Genomic DNA, 19,884 nt, shown 5'->3' on the forward strand with positions numbered 1-19,884 from the left:
CGATGCTCAAAGGCAGGGTCTTAGGTCTTGTGTTGGAAAGTGTTACTGAATTTGTTTGGTATGGAGTTGGGAGGCTGAGGGGATGAGAGAATAGTTTCACACCTGGAAGAAGAATTTGTACTTGATGTCAGTACTGTGGAAGTCCTGCAGGCCTTTGAGCAACATTGACAGATCAGGAGAGCAACATTGTGAACATGGTGTTTTATAGAATCCAGTCACAACTGTTCAAAGCCATAGATGTCATCTGGACCTACCCTCGTGTTAGATATAAGGAAATTGAAGCTCAGTGAAAGAAAAGACTTTGTCAAAAGGTAAAACTACAACCTACATGTTTGGACTCAAATCTAGACCTATTTGCACTATACCGGGTAAATCTGCAACTGCCGGTTTTGGTGTCTGGGACAAGCAAAATGAAGCATCCTCAAATCAACTTTGTAATTCACGAGGTGAAATTAATGCAAAAAGTCATTATTTTTTGACAAATGTAAGACAAATTTTAAATAGTTATTTTTAAAGATTTTTCCATTTTAAAATCATTACATTTATGTATTGACAACACGTATATTCTTTCACTGATAGAAAAACATTTAGCTTAAGACTTTGTTGTAAAGACTAATTAGTTAAAACAGGAAACTACCAGATGATATATATCATTTATGACTATTTATGGCTATTATAATAAGTAATTCTCAGCCTCAATAAAATTTGTCTTCAAGTAGTAAGGACTAATTTAGATATAAAGTGGGATAGAAGCTACTATTTCACAAGGGTTTTCTCTCTTTTCCTCAGGGTGAAAGGAGGGACATCTTTCTTCTGATTAGTGAATGCTTGTCTGCAACCACCTTTTCATGAAACTATCAGGCCATACTCACTTGACTCTTGCTGTCCTCACTCTCTGGACTCAACTTCCTTGCCAGCAACTATTTCCCATGTTTATTTTCTCCCCTCCTCACCTACCCTCTTTCCAGCTACTTTTTATGTTATCTTTCTTTCAATGTAATCTCCTTGAAGATAGATACTATCTTTTTTGCTTGTATTCGTAGCCCCAGAATTTCTCTTAGTGCCTGCAACATAGAAAAAGCTTAATAGATACCATGTCTATCTGTCACTCAAAGTACCTCATCTTATGGGCATTTATTGTCATGGTCATCTTTACTCGACCTTCCAGCTTCACCAAATCACAACCAAATCTACAAGAAGCATTTGAGGTCCCTTGTTATCCTGTCCACAGTATATTAGAACTCCACCCCTTCCCTTGAATGACCAAGTGTCTAGTCAGGAGAAAACAGGGCCTCCTTTTCTGTTTCATCAACAGAGGCTTACTAAATCTTTCCTCCAGATAAAGAATTCTTAACCTGGGGTCCATTAACTTAAAAAAACATTTTGATGACTACATTTCAATATAATTGATTTTGGGTGGCAATCTTTGGCATTTATGTATTTCAAAACATTATCGAGCCATTGGCTTTTATCAAGATGCAGTAGAGTCAGTGCCATACAAAGATTTATAATCTTTGCTCCAGATTTAGCACAAGACTTGCTTTTGAAGTCTTGCTGTTTACTTAAAAATACACATGAAATTGTCATATTCAGTTTTCTTAAACTTGATGGCACATGGTTTCCTAATCAAATAATTTGGTTTTATTTTTTTTTTTACTTTTTTTCTTGAGGCTTTATTTTATGTGAATTCTCTTTTGTCCTTCATTTATTTCTTTTCTTGTCTTTGTACCAATCTCCTAATGTTGGGCAACTCCAGCTAACAATTCCCAATTCTGCCCCCTTACTCTTCTCTCTTTCTGGGTCCTATGGCAGAGGGTTGGAAAGATCCAAATGGGACAATCCCTGCCTCTTTCCCTTTAGTAATTCTCATTAATCAGGACTTTTCCAAGATTTGACCAAACCTAATGCTTATAGTTGAGCGTGATTGAATCCCCTGTTTGTTTTCCAGTCTGATCAGAGTACCTATAGTTGGTCATTGGTTCTTAGTTTCCTTTTCTTTACAGGACTGAGGGTCCTCTCTGTACACCCTTGAAGTTTGTTATAGCTATGCTTCTTGAAATTTAAGTCTTTAATGTCATTCCTTCTTGAACCCTGTTGAGTATATGATTGAGCAAAAGAATAAATGCCTTGTCTGGAATAAAGAGGAAAGAATTTTGGAGGAGAAGAGATGAGGGAAGGAAGGGGAGGGAAGGGGAGGGGAGGAAGAAGAGAGGGAGAGAGAGAGAGAGAGAGAGAAAAGCCATAGTGGAGATTTCTACCACACCAATGGAAAGATGAAGATTTTTTTTCCCTCACCAGTTATTCTTATGGTTCAGAAAGCATGCAAAGTTTCTATCAGTTGGTGCTTTCCCAAGGCTCAGTGATTGTCTTCTTAAATTTTCCTTTTTTCCCCAGGCCAGAGAATGATAGGGTTGCTGAGACTGCTTCTCAGCCTCTAAAGTATGGATCAGTTCTCTGCTGATTGTGCTAAGTTTGGCCTAACAATTAACACCAAGAAAACACAGGTGCTCCAACAACCACCACCACACCATCCATACATGGAACCATCAGTTAAAGCAAATGGAGAAGCTTTGAATGCTGTGGATAAGTTCACTTACCTTGGTAGTGTCCTTTTCAGGGATCTACACATTGATAATGAGGTTGACACACTCATTGCCAGAGCTAGCTCAGTGTTTGGGAGTTTCTGAAGGAAAGTATGGGAGAGAAGAAGTATTAAGTTGACTACCAAACTGAAGGTCTACAGAACTGTTGTGCTGACCTCGTTGTAAGCCTGTGAAATTTGAACAGTATACTAGCACCATGCCAGGAAACTGAATCACTTCCATTTGAATTGTCTCAGGAAGATTCTCAAGATCACCTGGCAGGATAAGGTGCCAGACACTGAGGTACTGTCTTGAACTAAACTGCCAAGCTTTCAAACTCTGCTTCACAGAGCACAACTCCAGTGGGCTGGCCACACTGTTTGAATGCAAAATGTATGCTTGCCAAAAAGACTTATTTTATAGAGAACTCACACAGGGCAAGAGTTCACATGGTGGTCAGAAGGATATTCTCAAGGTCTCTCTTCAGAACTTTGGAATTGATTGTGTGACAGGGGAGACACTGGCACTGGGTCACTCAGCATGATATGCCCACATCAGAGAAGGTGCTATGCTCTATGAGCAAAGGAGAATGTAAATAGCTCAAAGGAAACGTGAGATGTGCAAATTTAGAGAATCCATCCCAAATATTCCCATGGACTATTTGTGCCCTACCTGTGGTAGAACATTGCAAGCTCATATTGGTCTGATCAGCGACATTCAGACACATTGAAACTTGACTCTAGCATAGTGATGTCATTTTGGTCCTCTTCAAGAATGAAAGACAGCAACCAGCCATTGGGCCCCTTTACTATTGTAGTGGCCAGAATTTAACAAAGGGCAGAATGAGGCAATTTCTTTTACTTAGATATACTTTGTTACCAGGGACAAGCAGCCTGGTAACAAAGGGGTCTTATGGCTAGCCTCCATTTGTGCCAAAAGATCCAGAGTTTAGGCCAGTAGCCTTTTTTATATCTAGGTGTGTCTTCCTTCTAATTGGCCTAGCAGTACATCATTTGGACCTCCCCTGGCAAATAGAAGGCAACACCGATTGGTGAACATTTTAATGAGGAGGTGGTGTAAGAGTTCTCAACGCCTCCCTTTTACTTCATCATTGTGGGGAGGATAGGTAAGGAAAATCAAGGGCAAAGGAACATATCTTTGGGAGAGAACCTAGTTCTTTGCAGGCTTCTATTTTACACTGGGCAAACAAAAGCCACGGTCTCTGCCCAAGTAGATGCCTTGGGAGCTGGGAGTAATTTTCTCATTCCTTTAGGGCCCTTAAGAAAACTGCCAGACTTCCAGAGGTTAGGGATCTGAGGAAATGGATAGACTCACATAGAAATATTGGTAATAAATAATATAGTTCAGCATTAATTTTCTTCACTGTGTTACTAATGTGGTGTAACTCTTGGGCTGCTTCAGAAACCCCTTTGCACTGGCAGGGGCTGGTTCCCCAGAGGGTATTTACTATTTATTTCTACCTTTAAGATTCCAGAGGACCCTGAAGAGGTGGCTCATATTTTTTTTAGTGCTATAGCTTACTGACTCCTTCGGTGTGCTTCCCTCATTGATGATCATTGCCAGCCAGATTTAATTAACTTTCAGAAATTGTCATTAACTACGGTGCTATAGTAAAAACACTGAGTACTAAAACATTTATCACAATAGTCTGTGACACATTCTCCCACAAGTACATTCAGAATCCAGCAGAAAGTGGGCTCAGGTTTATAGGGCTCATGTAGCACAAGAATAAAATCATAGATCCTGATTATTTGAAGTCTTGTTTTCCTTTCATGGGGTGCTCATGAAATTCTCCATAGGCGTGATTTAGCTTTCTGCTGGACTCTTCATAGAAACCCTAACTGCCTTTCTCAGTGGGTTTCTGATGTCACTGCCATTCCTGGGATGGAGCAAGGATGCTAGGATGCAGACCTCCTATAAGAAGCTCAAACTCCAGTAGTTAAGGTTTGGGGAGGGGGAGGGGAGGAGACAAAAGGCTCTAGTCCTCTCTCACTCCTCTAACCCCACCCCCCCATTTTCTCTCAGAAGAAGGGACTTGGCTGGAGTTTTTGTGTTCTCAAAGTTACCAGACACATGCTTTGTTCTTAACTGTCTTACAGTTGTATAAAACCTCAGAGGTGACAGGGCCATACACTGGTTTACTGCCTTTGATTGAGTGAATGATTCAGCAGAGATGTTCTTACCTGACAAAGAAATTTGGGCTAGAATATATTAATTACTTCAAGTGGGATGAGGTGCTTGATTAATTCAATCAGTCATCACCTTTAATATTCTTTATATGTTTGAAGGAAAGGAGTAAAGAAAATAAATGTGCAGACATCAAAATGACCCTCCTGATGCATTATGGACTTTAAAACATTGGGAAATACCTGTCTAAGGTACATCCTTCCTCCAAGCTCACTTTCTTTTTTCATCTTACTAAGTCGTTGAAATGGTACATTCCCTTAAAATGGTGTATTGGGCATTGATCAGCTGTCAAATAGAAGAGTATGCCAGTAAAATCTGTCCCAAATGCCAGGAAATATGAGGAAGTACTTCATCTTGCCCCCACCCACTCAATAGACGGACAACTATCTCCCTCCCTCCCTCTCCCCCCTCCCCCTCTCTCTCCCTCTCCCTTTCCCTCTCCCTCTCTCCTCTGTCTGTCTGTCTGTCTGTCTCTCTGTCTCTCCCCTTCAAAGACACTTTTGAATATGAAGCTTCTGCCTCATTCTTGGGCTAACTCCTTTTGCCCCACATAGTTGGTAGCTGGTAATATAAGGTCACAAACTAAAATTTCAATTTAAGAATTGTTTGTTACATAAATTTCAGTATTCAAGGCACTCTGCTCAGCAGTGAACATACAAAGATTAGAAATGATACAGGCTCTCAAGGTACTTAAATTCTGTCACTTTTTAGTTGGATGGTAGGGATCTCAGGTTCCACAGCTTCCAACATGGGGGGAAGGTGAATCTTGTTAATGCCTCCCTTCCCCAGTAGCAACCCAGCCATTGTCATTTCCTATCAACCACATAAATAGGGATTCCCCCTAAAGGAAGTGAGTTAGGGATAGGATTGGGGAAAAGGTAGGGGAACATTGTTTATGATCTTTTTCCCGGGGCCTAATGCCCCTGCAAGTTGGCTTCACAGTTTGGCCTTAGGATAAGATTCCTTGAGGGAAGCTACTGGAAACAGCTGTGATGCTTATTTATCTTTTCTGAATGGAACACCCTGACTTCTGCTCTTTGTTTCCCTTGCTGTTGTTTTCCTCATGTGTCAGTTCAGGGTTTTTGTCTGACCTCAGCCTAACCTGCTACAGAATCAAAGAAGCCTTCGTGATCGGAGTGAAGCTATTTGGTGTCACTGCTTTCTCTTGGAGAGGTCATGCTCTGATCTCTCTCACTCAGAGGCACGTACATATTCTTGGTGCTATGGAACACCAAGCTCACTTCTGAGAGAACTATGAACCTGTAGAGCTTTGATTTTGGAAAAGAGTGGGAATCTGTAGGCATGGCCTCCTTGGAGGTCTGAGCCCTTGGAATGGGGCTGAAGATTATTTCTTTATGATAGCTGCTTATATGGAAAGCAAGGGAACTAGGAATTAGAGAAAGCATAAACAGTTGCAAATAGCTACTCCCCTTGGGCTCCGTTGGTGTTCTGGGGACTGCAGGAAATTTGGACTTAAAGCTGTAATGTTTGTTGCTCGAGAGCAAGAGTAGTTCTATATTTAAGACAGCTGTCATCCCCCTAAAAGGTCTGGGTGAACCCTTGGCATCAGCAGTCCAAAAGAGGAAAGGAAACAAGAAGCATTCCATCTGTAGCAAATATTATTTGGGAGTTGGTAAAAATATACTTTTTATTGCATATTTTTAAATCATTATTTAAGTCATTTTCTCCCCAATGAATTTAAATAAGGATTAGGAGAAGGTGGCCAAGGATCGTGGTGGATATCACAGTGGATAATCCACTAAAGGGAAACATGAAAGTTCCCTGTAATTGTAGAGACAAGGGGTTATTGAGATGTATTAAAACTAAGGTAAGTTATGATAACTACTTATACTCACATAAAATGATAAGTAAGTTGTAAGGGGCAAAAGAAAATGTAAGAATCGATCTCTAAAAAGGATAAACTAAATATTGCAAAAATTAATCTTCCCTTAGTGCCATAATTTGAGTTAAAATCAGGTTGTTCAGGGAAAGAAGAGTTAGAATTATTCTTTCTTTGTACCTGTTTTCTCTCTAACTTATTCTCTCCTTTCCTTTTAGAGTTTCTATACTGGTTACAAGGTATATCTAATAAAAATAAATTGTTATAGAACTCACAGCATTGACTGTCATACAGTGGGCATGGAGAGTTGTCATCTGCTTCTAGGGGAAAGCTTGAGATGGCAGCTGGGACTGAATGTCTCAATTTTCAGTAGGGGTTATTTATTACACTGTTAATCTCTGATGTCTGAGGGGCTCCAGGGCTTACTTCAGATGTTCAGATTTTGGGCAAAAATCCAACCAAAGGCTTGGCTTTCAGGCATATAATTTTGTTATTCAAAACTTCTCTTCAGAGGAAAATGTCAGGGATAAATGTGTTCTTTCCACAATCAGAGATGGGAAGAGACCCTGGGCTGCAAAGCTGGAAAGAGGATTGGAGGCTAGAAAATAAGCTACAAAAGATGGAGGGATAGTTGTGCCATCACTGTAGCCTGGAATCACCTGTCAGCTTTGTGGTTTTAGGTAAAATGAATTGATGCCTTCTGTGAACCAGTTTAACGCAATTTTAATTTTTTTTGAGAAAAGGTAAAGTTGGAAAGGCTATCTGTGATATTTCATCTTCTCATCATCAAGATCATAAAGGATGCCAAGGGTGGAGGGAATTTTTAGTTATTTATGGCTTAAAGGCAAGTACGATGATGAGGTAGGTGCGATTTTATTTTTTTTTAGAAATATCTGGATCCATTACACTACCTTTTAGGAAATGTAGAATAATAGGATTTGGTAGCCAGGCCTGGAGGGAGGATAATTCAGGTTACTGAAACCATTTAACAGATGCAAAAGATTCTAGAAAGGTGTAGATGAGCCGCAGGACTACAGAAAGGCAAATATAACATGGAGTAGTCTACAAACTCTAGGCCAGTGAACTTACTGTCAATTCCTGGCAAAATTCTTGGACATATTGTTAAACGAATGGCTTGTGAGCACTTCAGAATGGAAGCAATGTGCTTCAATTCATTTCATCAAAAATTTAGTGCAAGGCACTATGCTAGGTACTGAGGATGCAAAGGCAAAAAAATGGGAACAAAGGAAATTATAGCAAATAAGAAAGTAAATTAATCAAAGTATATGCGAATGAATTCAAAGTCATGTCAAACAAGAGAAAAAGTGCTAATATCTGGGGTCAGGAACGGTCTTGTATAAGAAATGTCCTCTGAACTGTGCTTTGAGGAAAAACTCAGGATTCTGTGCAGAGGTGAAGAGGGAATACATTCCAAACATGGGAGACTACCTATAGAAAGGCAGGTAAGATGACTTAGACTTGGTAAGTGGTTGATTATAAGAGGGTTTGAGGGAAAGGGAATAGCCAAGGATGATTCTAGACTTGGGAGCCATGGTGACTGAATGGATAGTGGTATAATCAACAGAAATGGGGGAATTTGGAGGAGTGATGGGTTTTGGAAGAAATACGTTTCCATTGTGAATATGTTGTTTCTGAGATGCCTGCAGAAATTCAGATAGAGTTATCTAGTAGACAATGGGTAGTAAAGGATTGGAGTTCAGGAGACAATTAGTTTTGGATATAGTTGGAGATGACAGTTGGTTAGTTGTTGTCCTTTGTTCTTGAAGAGGACCAAAATGACATCACTATGCTAGAGTCAAGTTTCAATGTGCCTGAATGTCGCTGATCAGACCAATATGAGCTTGCAGTGTTCTACCACAGGTAGGGCACAAATAGTCCATGTGAACATTTGGGATGGATTCTCTAAATTTGCACATCTCACGTTTCTTTTGAGCTACTTACATTCTCCTTTGCTCATAGAGCACAGCACCTTCTCTGATGTTGGCACACCATGCTGAGTGACCCAGTGCCAGTGTCTCCCCTGTCACACAATCAATTCCAAAGTTCTGAAGAGAGACCTTGAGAGTATCCTTCTAACCACCATGTAAACTCTTGCCCTGTGTGAGTTCTCTATAAAATAAGTCTTTTTGGCAAGCATACATTTTGCATTCAAACAGTGTGGCCAGCCCACTGGAGTTGTGCTCTGTGAAGCAGAGTTTGAAAACTTGGCAGTTTAGTTCAAGACAGTACCTCAGTGTCTGGCACCTTATCCTGCCAGGTGATCTTGAGAATCTTCCTAAGACAATTCAAATGGAAGTGATTCAGTTTCCTGGCATGGTGTTGGTAGACTGTCCAGGTTTCATAGGCTTACAACAATGAGGTCATCACCACAGCTCTGTAGACCTTCAGTTTGGTAGTCAACTTAATACTTCTTCTCTCCCATACTTTCCTTCAGAAACTCTCAAACACTGAGCTAGCTCTGGCAATGAGTGTGTCAACCTCATTATCAATGTGTAGATCCCTGGAAAGAACACTACCAAGGTAAGTGAACTTATCCACAGCATTCAAAACTTCTCCATTTGCTTTAACCGATGGTTCCATGTATGGATAGTGTGGTGGTGGTTGTTGGAGCACCTGTGTTTTCTTGGTGTTAATTATTAGGCCAAAATCAGGACAAGCAGTAGAGAATTGATCCATATTTTGTTGCATCTCAGATTCAGAGGCTGCACTGAATACATAATCATCTGCAAACAGAAAATCATGCACCGATACTTCCTCCACTTTGGTTTTGGCTTGTAGCCTTTTCAAGGTGAAAAATTTACTATTATTGTGGTAGCTGACCTTGATGCCGTGTTCATCCTCTTTGAAGGTATTTGGCAACATGGCTGAAAATATCATGCTAAAAAGCATGGGAGCTAGGACACAGCCTTGTTTCACTCCATTGGTAACTGGGAAAGCATGAGAGTATCATCCATTATCTAGAACCCGGGCAGGTATGCTGTCATGAAATTGACATACAATGCTGATGAACTTCTCCGGCAACCAAATTTTGCCATGATTTTCTACAAACCCTCACTACTGACAGTATGAAAGACCTTGGTCAAATTTACAAATGTTGTGTACAAACCTTTGTTCCACTCCTGACTTTTCTCCTGGAGTTTTTGGGCAGCACGTACAATATCAGCTTTTCCTTGGCCCTTTCTGAAGCCACACTGGCTCTCAGGTAGATCTTCCAGGTGAAGGTTCAACCAATTAAGGAGCATACCTTCCAGAGATGTACACATAGATGATGAAACTGACACACCCATTGCCATGGCTAGCTCAGCATTTGGGAAACTCTGAAGGAAATTGTAAGAGAGAAGTATTAGACTGACTACCAAACTTAAGGTCTATAGAGCTATTGTGCTGACCTCGTTGTTATATGTCTATGAAATCTGGACAGTCTACCAGCACCATGCCAAGAAACTGAATTGCTTCCATTTGAATTGTCTTAGGAAGATTCTGAAGATCACCTGGTAAAATATGGTACCAGACAGAGATCATTTTTCTAACTAAACTGCTAAGCATTCAAATTTTACTGAAGAGAGCGCAACTCTGATGAGCTGGCTGGCCATGTAGCCTCGAAGAATTCATACAAGGCAAGCACCCACATAGTGGTCAGAATGTCTGAAGAGGTAATACAAGTACACTCTTGAGGTCTTGAGATGTTTGAGATGACAATTAAACCTCTTGGAGCTAATGAGCTAGCAAGAGGAAAAAGTATAGGGAGAAGGCTAAGGACAGTGCCTTGGGAGCTACCCACACATATTGGGTAAGAGGATCATGATGTTTCAGGAAAGGAGATTTAAAAAAAAGGTCATAGAGGTAGGAAGAGAACAACAACAACAACAAAAAATCATTGTCATGGAAGCTATGAGAGGAGAATGTTCTAGAGAAGGGATTGGTCAACAGTGTGAGAAGCTGCAGAGAGGTTCACAAGGTTGACCACTGAGAAAATGACTGGGGTTAGTAGAATGGAGAGCATTGGTTATCAAGAATGAGATGTATATTTTTGGACATGGCCAATGTGGAAATTTGTTTTGCTTGCTTATGCACATTTTTACGAGTTTTTTTTTCATTTTCACTAGGGGATAGGGAGAGAGGAAAAAAATGCTTTTTAAAATAAGTAATTTAAAAAAGTGATCATTCATGACAATGACAGTTTCAGTTAAGTAGAGGGGGAAAAGGAAGAGTCAAAAGTTAGATTACTATGATTGAGAAGTCTTTGGAAAGTGAGGAAATTGTGGCAAAGAATATAAGGGTTTGGCTGTGAAAGGGAGAAGATATATAAGATGAGAGAATGTCAGGGTCAAATGAAGATTTCTTTAAAGGTGAGGGAGCCCTAGCCAGCCTGGCTTCATCAAAAATAAGTCATTCTAGAACAATCTCCTTTCCTTTTTTGACAGTAAATAGATTTGTAGCTTAGAGAAATGTCGTAGATAGTATGTATAGGTTTCATCTTAAGTTTTAGACAGCATTTTTCATGTTATACCTGTGGACAAGATGAAAAGATGGGGTAAAATTAAAGCACAGTTAGAAACTGATAGAATGATTAAAGAGTATACTTTAATTACTTAGTGACAGCTTGGAGAAAAGCATGACCAAGAGATTTGTTCTTGGTCTCAAGTGTACAACACTTTCGTTGATGACTTGCATTAAGGAAAAAAATAATACTTTTCAAATGTGCAGATGATACAGTGATGGAAAGGATAGCTAAAACATTGACAGGGTTCAAAAAATTTCTGTAGGCTAGAACAGTGGTGTGAAACTCAAATAGAAAAGGGTGACAGTAGGTTGCTTATTGACTTACTTATTTTGTTACATATTTCTTAATTACATTTTAATCTGGTCTTGAACCTAGAGGGTCACATGTTTGACACCTCTGGACCAGAAAGATGAACTAAATCAAATCAGACTTTGCTAAAATTAAGCAAAAGTTTGACACTTGTGGTAAAAAATTCCATCTCACAAATCAAAGGTTGTGAACTCATGGTTAGCGAACAGTTTCTATGAAAGAGATATAGAGTCTGGCAGACTGCAAGCCCAATGTGAGTCAACACTGGGTGTGATATAATGACTGGAAAAAATAATCCTCTTCTAGGCTGAATCGAGAGGCAGAGTGTAGTGAATGAAGGAAGGAACAACTGCACTCCACTTCACCTTGGTCTGACTACATTGGAAGTTTTGTATTTAGTTCAAAGAGCTGCATTTTAGGGGGACTAGTTCTCAAGTGTTAATAAGGAATCCAGCCTCACTGGAACAGAGAATATGGATTGGTGTAGGGTAGATGTGGGCCAGAAGGTTGAATGTTGACAGATTGTAGGTGTCTTTGAATTCTAGGATGTCAGTTTTAGATTTGATACAGTATGAAGTCACTAACATTTCTTTTAGCAGGTCATATTAAAATGATGCATCATGAATATTACTATGGTATTCAAGGTGAGGAGAAAATTAAAGGTAGGGAGACCACTTAGGAAGCTGGCATAGCATGATCCTGGTGTGAGGTAATAAGGGCTTAACTTCTTAAATATCCAGTGAAGATTTAAGGGGGAAGTTGATAAGGTATGTGAGGTAGGAGTCAGTGGGTTTTATGACAAAAGGTTTTCCCTCATGGCAAGGATTCAGGAGAAATGAAACAATGTGATGCACAGATGTAACAAGTCAGGTGATGTGGTATGGTATGTTATGGTAGATAGTCTCTAGCCCAGCAGTCAGATGACCTGAGTTCACTTGGTTCTACCACTTATTCCTTTTGTGAGCTTGACAATTCACTTAACCTCCTAAGCCTTAATTTCCTTATTTGTAAGATAGAGATAATAATCATTGGTTTGCTCATTTTATAGGATTATTGTGCAAGTAAAATAAGAATATTTGAGGAAATAGTAAAATTTTGTACAGTTTCAATTTTTTTATCGTTAAAAGACAGCAGGACGATTCTAGGCTTCTTACATGGTAGAAGGGAGCCTACTTCTTCCTGATCCACTGGTGAAGCCAGTTCTCTGTAGTTTCTCTCCTTTCAGCCTTTTTCCTTTATATCATCCCTTTACCCCCTTTCTTTCCCAATCCCTTTGACATGAGAGTAATGTCCTGGGAGAATTGATGAATAAAAGAGAATTAAGGGGGTAGGGGAATGGAGGAAATTGATGGAAGAGAAAGAAAGGCAAGACTTTGAGTGAAGAGTGATGGAAATTTCTTGGGAAAGGAGAACGGAATCTTTTAGTTCAGGTGGTAGAGTTCCTACCATGTCTCCTCCACTGATCCATTTGGGGATTACTGAATATTACTTGAAAAATTGCCAACCTTGACTTTGGTCTGGAGAGAGTAGAGGGCATGGATATAAGACATTTCGTTACCTCCGCACTCTCTCAACAGTCACACTTTCCTTTGGATCAGAGCCTTACTACTACCTCAGCTTGGTTCATTCTCCTTCATTTAGGTACCCACTCTGAGCCAATATGATTATTCCTAATGTTCTCCCTGGGGCCTCGGCCCTTCTGTGTTCTTTTTTTTTTCTGTTTAGCTGTGGGCTTGTCTAGCTGTCCAGAACCCACTGTGCCTAGTAACGGGATGAAGATTGGAGAGCGATACCTAGTGAATGATGTGGTATCTTTTCAGTGTGAGCCCGGATATGCACTCCAGGTATTGCTATGTTACATGGCCAGAACAGAGACCTCTTACTACTACACTTTACATGAGAAATGTGTACAGGATCAGCCTTCCACCAAAGTAGAATAGGTTTATTGAGTATAATTTGAGTAAACCTGCCCAAAATTATCTCCATGTTACCTGTCCCTAGTGATTAAAATTCTGCTATAACAGTTTTATTCCTTTGTGTTCATTATTGCCTTTTCCAGGCTCTGAAAATCCTGTTTGTAAACAAGATCTTCATTTAAATACCCTGGGGGAACTTACTAATTAAAAGTACATGTCAGTGAATCCTTCAGAAAAAGGAAGTGCCCTTTTGTAATGGTTATTTTCACCTAATCACTATCTCCCCCATTTATTTCTTGTTAATTTGAATTTCTCCTCTTCTTTATCTTCCCCTCTCTCCCTCTCTTCCCCCCTAAAATAAGATCCATCTATTCTCTTTTGCAACCCTGGATTATAGGATTGTGGTACTTATAAATACTGAGATCCTAAAAGAAACTCAGCTTTACTATTTACTCCCTGTATGATCTTAGACAATGGACCTGTTTCTTTTGTAAAATGAAAGGGATAGATTAGGTGTTATTCAAAATTCCTTCCAGGACTCATTCTGAAGTTATTAAGTAACCAACTCTTCAGTCTATCTATGTTTCTCTTCTTCTAGGGCCACTCTCATATTTCCTGCATGCCAGGAACTGTGCGGCGATGGAATTACCCACCTCCACTCTGTATAGGTAAGACAGTTTGGATATTTAAATTTTGTGATGGGTCATTCACTGGGAAATTGAATCAAATGAAATATTGGTTGGCTTCAGTGTCAATTCTGAGACTACTTTGCTCTTTCTGTTTTGTTCTAAACTAATAGTTTTTGACTCTGACCTTTAGCCCTCACTTAATACAATCCTCTTGGTAACATCCATCCAGAATCACCATGTTAAAGAAGGTATTCTCCAAAGTCCTACTCCATTGCCTCATTCTAATATACAGGTTATCCTGAGTTCTCCCCTTAAGCTAGTAGAGCACCAGTGTAGCAGGCTCTAATAAGCTAGAAAGTCTTTAAATATAGGTGCGTAATTAAATATGGAAAGACTTATCACCAGATGATTAGTCACCAAATATTAAAAGGTGTTGACCATGATGACCCATGAATGTAGACAGAAATAGGTGATAGCCTTGCATCTTGTATGGTCTCCTTCTACTTCCACAGTGTTAGTGATAGAATGTAGAAAATGGAAAAGAAAATACTAAAAATCATACAGTTTTTATGTTTTATAAACATTAACTCTTGGTCTCTAAATCTTTGTCTAACAAGTTAACATAATACTAGAAGTATTAGATATAATACCAAGAAGTAGCGGCTACATGGAAACACAGCTCACAATTTCTTGCAGCAATAAATACAGGAATTGGCAGAGTTGGTTTCATTATATGCCCAAAGGCAACAGGAAACCTCATTTCATGGGATTCTTGATCATCACACTGTGCCCATGATGAACACAAGCAAAAAGACCACTGTGAAGATAATGGCAACTTATCTCCCAACATGGGTTTCATCCAGCCTCTGCCTGAAAACTTCCAAAGTGGGAGACACTGCCCAAAGGAGATGCTGAGCCTTTTTAGAAAGCTCTCTTTGTTAGGAAGTTTTTCCTCATATTAAGTAGAGATGTGTCTCTCTAGTGTTCCCCTGTAGCTGCTTATTCTGCCCAGTGAGAGCAGAGCCAATCAAATCTAGACTCTCTCCCATGTTAGCCTTTCACAATCAGCCATTGTGTTGCCCTTCTTTTGTTTTTACTGATCCCCAGTTCCTTTACTATAACCTTATATTGTATTGTCCCTAGTCCTACGCCACTCCCAAAACGTGGGTCACTCTTTGGAGGCACTCCAGGTTGTCAGTGTTTTTCCTTACTTGTAGCGCAAAGAACTGACCACAGTATTTCTAATGTGATTTGACTAGGGCAGAACACAATGAAACCAGCACCACCTTCATTCTGGACATCATGCCTCTCTTTTTAACCTAGACTTATAATAGCTTTTTGGCTTCCATTCCATGTTTAATTCATCTTAAACTTCAAGTTCACTAACTCCTTCAGGACTATTTTTTACAGTAGCTATTGTCTAATGACCTTCTTGGAGGAGTCCAGCCTGCACTTGTGAAATTGATTATTTGAAGCCCAATGTTGAAATTTACCTTTATCCTTGTTATATTTCATCTTACGTCTTATGTTCCATCTCTTGATTCAGTCATCTGATGTGTTAGCTATCTTATTCATGTTTGGCTCTTCTGCAAGCTTGACATGCAGGCTACTTATAATTTCACTAAAGTCATTTTTGAAAATGTTGAACTACACAAGGCCAAGGAGAAATCATTGGAATGTTGTGTTAAAAGCATCTCTGAAGCTGGCATCAAACCATTAATGAATGCTCTTTAGCTCAAGTTATACTAGATGTGTGGTACCAGTATTAACCAACCTCCCATTCTCTCTCTGGATTGGCTCACAGAAATCTGAACTCATACTGGCAGGCCTGGAGAGTTTTTCTGGGGGTAGGAGTGGTTATGAGCAACCACATATTTACCACTCAGCTCTTAAGAGTATGAAGAATAACCCTCCTGTGAGAGGGATGCCCTCTCCTACCACTCACAACTATAACTCATGAATTCCTAATGGTGTGCTCTCCATTTACATAAATCAGTCATAATGATAACATCATTGACTCAGATATGAAACATTAATTACAAGAAGAAAATGAAAGATAATCGTAATATAACATTTGCTTAAAGGAAAACAAAAGCAGCAATAATAAAAATACAACAGTTCTCTCATAAACCTGAATCATATTCGCCCACCAATACACCTTGTGTAGATTGCAGGGATTGGGCATAAATTTGCAGAAACCTAGCAGCAAAGCATGAGTAGAGAATCTCATGGGCAACTCACAACTCTGGCTTGCAGGTCTTAATGTCCTTGTTCTCTTTAGGAAATAGTCTGCACTACATGTCAGCAAGTGATTGTGACTGTTCCTCTTCTGGGCCTCTCCACTATCTTGCTAGATAAAATCACTTTACTACACTTGGGCTATGGAAACAGTGTTCAGCACTTTTAGTAAAATAGCAGGGTAGCATTCATTCAGTAACAAGTAGTTACCTTTAAGCCTCTAATCTGAAGAATTATTTAAGTCTGCTCTTTGGGCTGTGAGTTTTTCCCTTTTCAGGCAAGGAGGGCAGTGGAAGACAATGCAGTCATGTCTGTTAGGAGTTTCTCCTCTCTCAAAGTGTAGATGGTGCTAAAGAGAAAGGATGACAAGCCCAGCCCACTCTTTACCCACTTCAGTGATTCATCTTTCCTCCAATCAGATCCCAGCATCAGAGTTCCCTTCATCCCCCAATCCTAATTAACTTATAGCTGCAAAGTCTGTCATCCTCTCTCAGCTAGTCAAAGGGGCAGTGCAGGCTCTAAGTTCTTTTCTCAGCTCTCAGTTCAGCTGCTCTTCTTCAGTCTCTGTTATATTTATTCTGGATTCTGTGCCTTTTCCCTTCTGTATGCTACTGTCTTCTTTTTTCATTTGACATATGCTTTCGGCTTCTATTCTCTGGCTTCAAAGGCTTTGTATCAGGGCCTCCTTAACTCTAATGCAGATGGAGAAGCCTTAAATCTACATTCTTATTATATATAATGGTTATCATAAATAGTCACACTGTTCCAAAACAATTCTTTGATGCCAAGTTTCCCAGCATTAAATTCCAAAATCCTGCAAACAGTTATATTCAAATCTTCTGTTGGGCAACAATGAACTGAAACTATCAATCATTGCTCTTACTTCTGACCTGCTTTCAATCAAGTCTTCTCATTTTATTTCTCTGTGGGGCTGTTTTCTCTCAGAGACGTAGAATTATCTCAAACTCTTTTTCCCACATGAATATCCTTCATCTGCCTCTTTGAAAAAAGAAAATGTCCATATAAGAAAGAGCCAACACCTTGCCTAGTCATTCAGGCAGTTCTGAGTCCATCTAACTGAATCTACCTACATGTTACATCTTAACCACAAGTAAACTCAAAAATTTTGTCACATACTTCATGGAAATCCAGGCAGCTAGGTGTTATAGTGGATAGAGTGCTAGGCCTGGAATCAGGAAGACCTGAGTTCAAATGTGGCTTCATACACTAAATAGTTGTGCGATCCTGGAAAATTCGCTTAAGCTCTGTTTGCCTCAGTTTCCTTATCTGTAAAATGTGGATAATAACAGTACCTACACCCCAGGATTGTTGTGAGGATCAAAGAAATAGTATTTGAGCAGTGCTTAGCACAATCCCTTGTATATAATATAATGATGTATTAGTGTGAAAAATAAGGTTAATATGAAAATTTGGATGATGAATTCATTTTGATTCTTAGTTTTACCACCCCAAGTACTCCACAATCATGCCTTTAATGATATAAAATCTAGTTTTAGACTGACCAGCACAAATGGTGAAGGCATTACCTCCCTTGTTTTCCACATGTTTCTTCTAAAGCTATATAACTTTATTTTTTTTTTGCAAGCTTCACTGCAAACCCTTTTGGGCTTGGGCTTTGTAGGAGCCAATTAAAAATTTCCATTTTGAAAACTGTCTTCCATTAGTTAAGCATAAGATCATCTTTGCTGTATCCAAGAAGGTGTTACTCAACTGGAGAAGCTAGCTTAACCTAGGTGACTTATAAATAATTGGCCTTACAATGGCCTATTCCTCTTCCTTTAGCAGCTTAAAAATGTTCCAGTTTTGATACTCAAGAAATTCTCAACCCCAACAGGCATCCCAATGCTGACTGTCCCCATTATTATGCTTTTGTACTCTTTGTTAAGGATGCATTCATCATAATAGTTAGCGTTTATGTAAGATTTGCAAAGTACTTTCTATGTGTTATCTCATTTGATTTCCTCAACTTCCTTCTGAGGAAGCTAGCATTTATGGAGTGCCTACTATGTGTCAAGCCCTGTGCTAAATGCTTTATGATTATCATCTCATTTAATCCCTGCGAGATAGGTGTATTATTATCCCTGTTTTGTAAGTGAGGAAAATAAGTCTGAGGCGGAGTTATGTAAATTCCTCAGAGTCCTACATCTAGTGTCTCATGCAAGATTTGAATTCAAGTTTTTTTCCAACTTTAATTCCAGTGTTCTAAACAATACACCATTTAGCTGCCTTAGTTTTACAGAGACTGTTTCCTGAACTGACCAGTTTGTCTAGTAAAGCTTTAAGCAGTATTACTTGCCAAAGAAGTAGTTTTTACCTCAGTACATTTTTAACATGATCCTTTGTTAACCCAAGCTTCTCCCATTCTGTGCTAACACAGATGTCTCTATTAAAATTTGTATCATTAATTCTGGTTAGTTGTTCTAGTTGTTTATAGATTGTGGGATCCTGTTCCTATTAGCCATGATATTAACTCTCCTGTTCAATTTTCTGCCACTTGCATATTTAATAACTATTCTTTCTATGTCTTTATCCAAGTCATTTCTCATGAACAAAAGCAAATTAAAGGCTGAATAATTTTGTCATGTCACTCTTATCTCATCTACCCCAAGCAGTAGTTCTTTTTTTAAAAAAAAAATCATTTTTCCCTAATTACATGTTAAAACAATTTTTAACTTTTTTTAAAGTTTTGAGTTCCAAACTCTAGCCTTCCTTCCCTAAGACAGTAAGCAATCTGATATCGATTGTACATGTGTAGTCATGTAAAACATTTTCATACTAGTCATTTTGTATAAGAAGACTTGAACAGAAAGAAAGAAAGAAAAGTAGTATCCTTTAGTCTGTATTCAGACGATATCAATTTTTTTCTCTGGAGGCAGATAGCATTTTTTATCATAAGTCTTTTGGGATTTTCTTGGATCATTGTATTTCTAAAAATAGCTAAGTCATTCACTGTTTTTCATCATACAGTGTTGCTGTTACTGTGTACAATGTTCTCCTGGTTCTGCTCACTTCACTTTGCATCAGTTTATAAAAGTCTTTCCAGGTTTTTCTGAGAGCATCCTGTTCATCATTTCTTAGAGTACAATGAAAATGCATCACAGTCATGTACCACAACTTGTTCAGCCATCCCCAAATTGATGGGCGTCCCCTTGATTTCTAATTCTTAGCCAGCACAAAGAGAGTGGCTATAAATATTTTGTATGACTAGGTCCTTTTCCCTGCCCCCCCTTTTTTAATCTCTTAGGGATGTAGGCCTAGCAGTAGTATTGCTGGATCAAAGGTATGCACAATTTTGTGACCCTTTGGGCATAGTTCCAAATTGCTCTTCATAATGGTTCGATTAGTTCACACCTCCACCAACAGTCCAAGAAGTAGTTCTAGTCTTTCTTTGATCTACTTCTTATCCTTAATGTGGCTAGATCATTTCACATTAGGAATTATTGAAGGTATTAAAAGTGTTTAATAGGGAGAAAATAAGATATCATCATGGCCTTTAAATCTTTAAAGGATGGTAGTGTGTCTGAGGGGTTAGACTTCTGCTAGCTTTTTGGCCTTAAAAGGTAGAATTAGGACTACTGGATAGAAATTATTTAGGGAGGTCTGTATAGACTCAAAC

General features: G+C 39.1%; 1 protein-coding gene across 1 annotated transcript in view; it reads left to right on the forward strand.

The window, feature by feature from the left end:
• The window catches only part of CSMD2 (CUB and Sushi multiple domains 2), an 842,922-nt gene that overhangs the window by 694,058 nt on the left and 128,980 nt on the right, over positions 1 to 19,884 (forward strand). The window contains exons 38-39 of the mRNA XM_036743760.1: positions 13,190 to 13,308; positions 13,979 to 14,048. Of these exons, the coding sequence (XP_036599655.1) occupies positions 13,190 to 13,308; positions 13,979 to 14,048 (189 nt within the window). The remainder of the gene's footprint in view (positions 1 to 13,189; positions 13,309 to 13,978; positions 14,049 to 19,884) is intronic.

This window comes from Trichosurus vulpecula, chromosome 2, assembly GCF_011100635.1.
Source record: "Trichosurus vulpecula isolate mTriVul1 chromosome 2, mTriVul1.pri, whole genome shotgun sequence".
Classification (NCBI taxonomy): Eukaryota; Metazoa; Chordata; class Mammalia; order Diprotodontia; family Phalangeridae; genus Trichosurus; species Trichosurus vulpecula.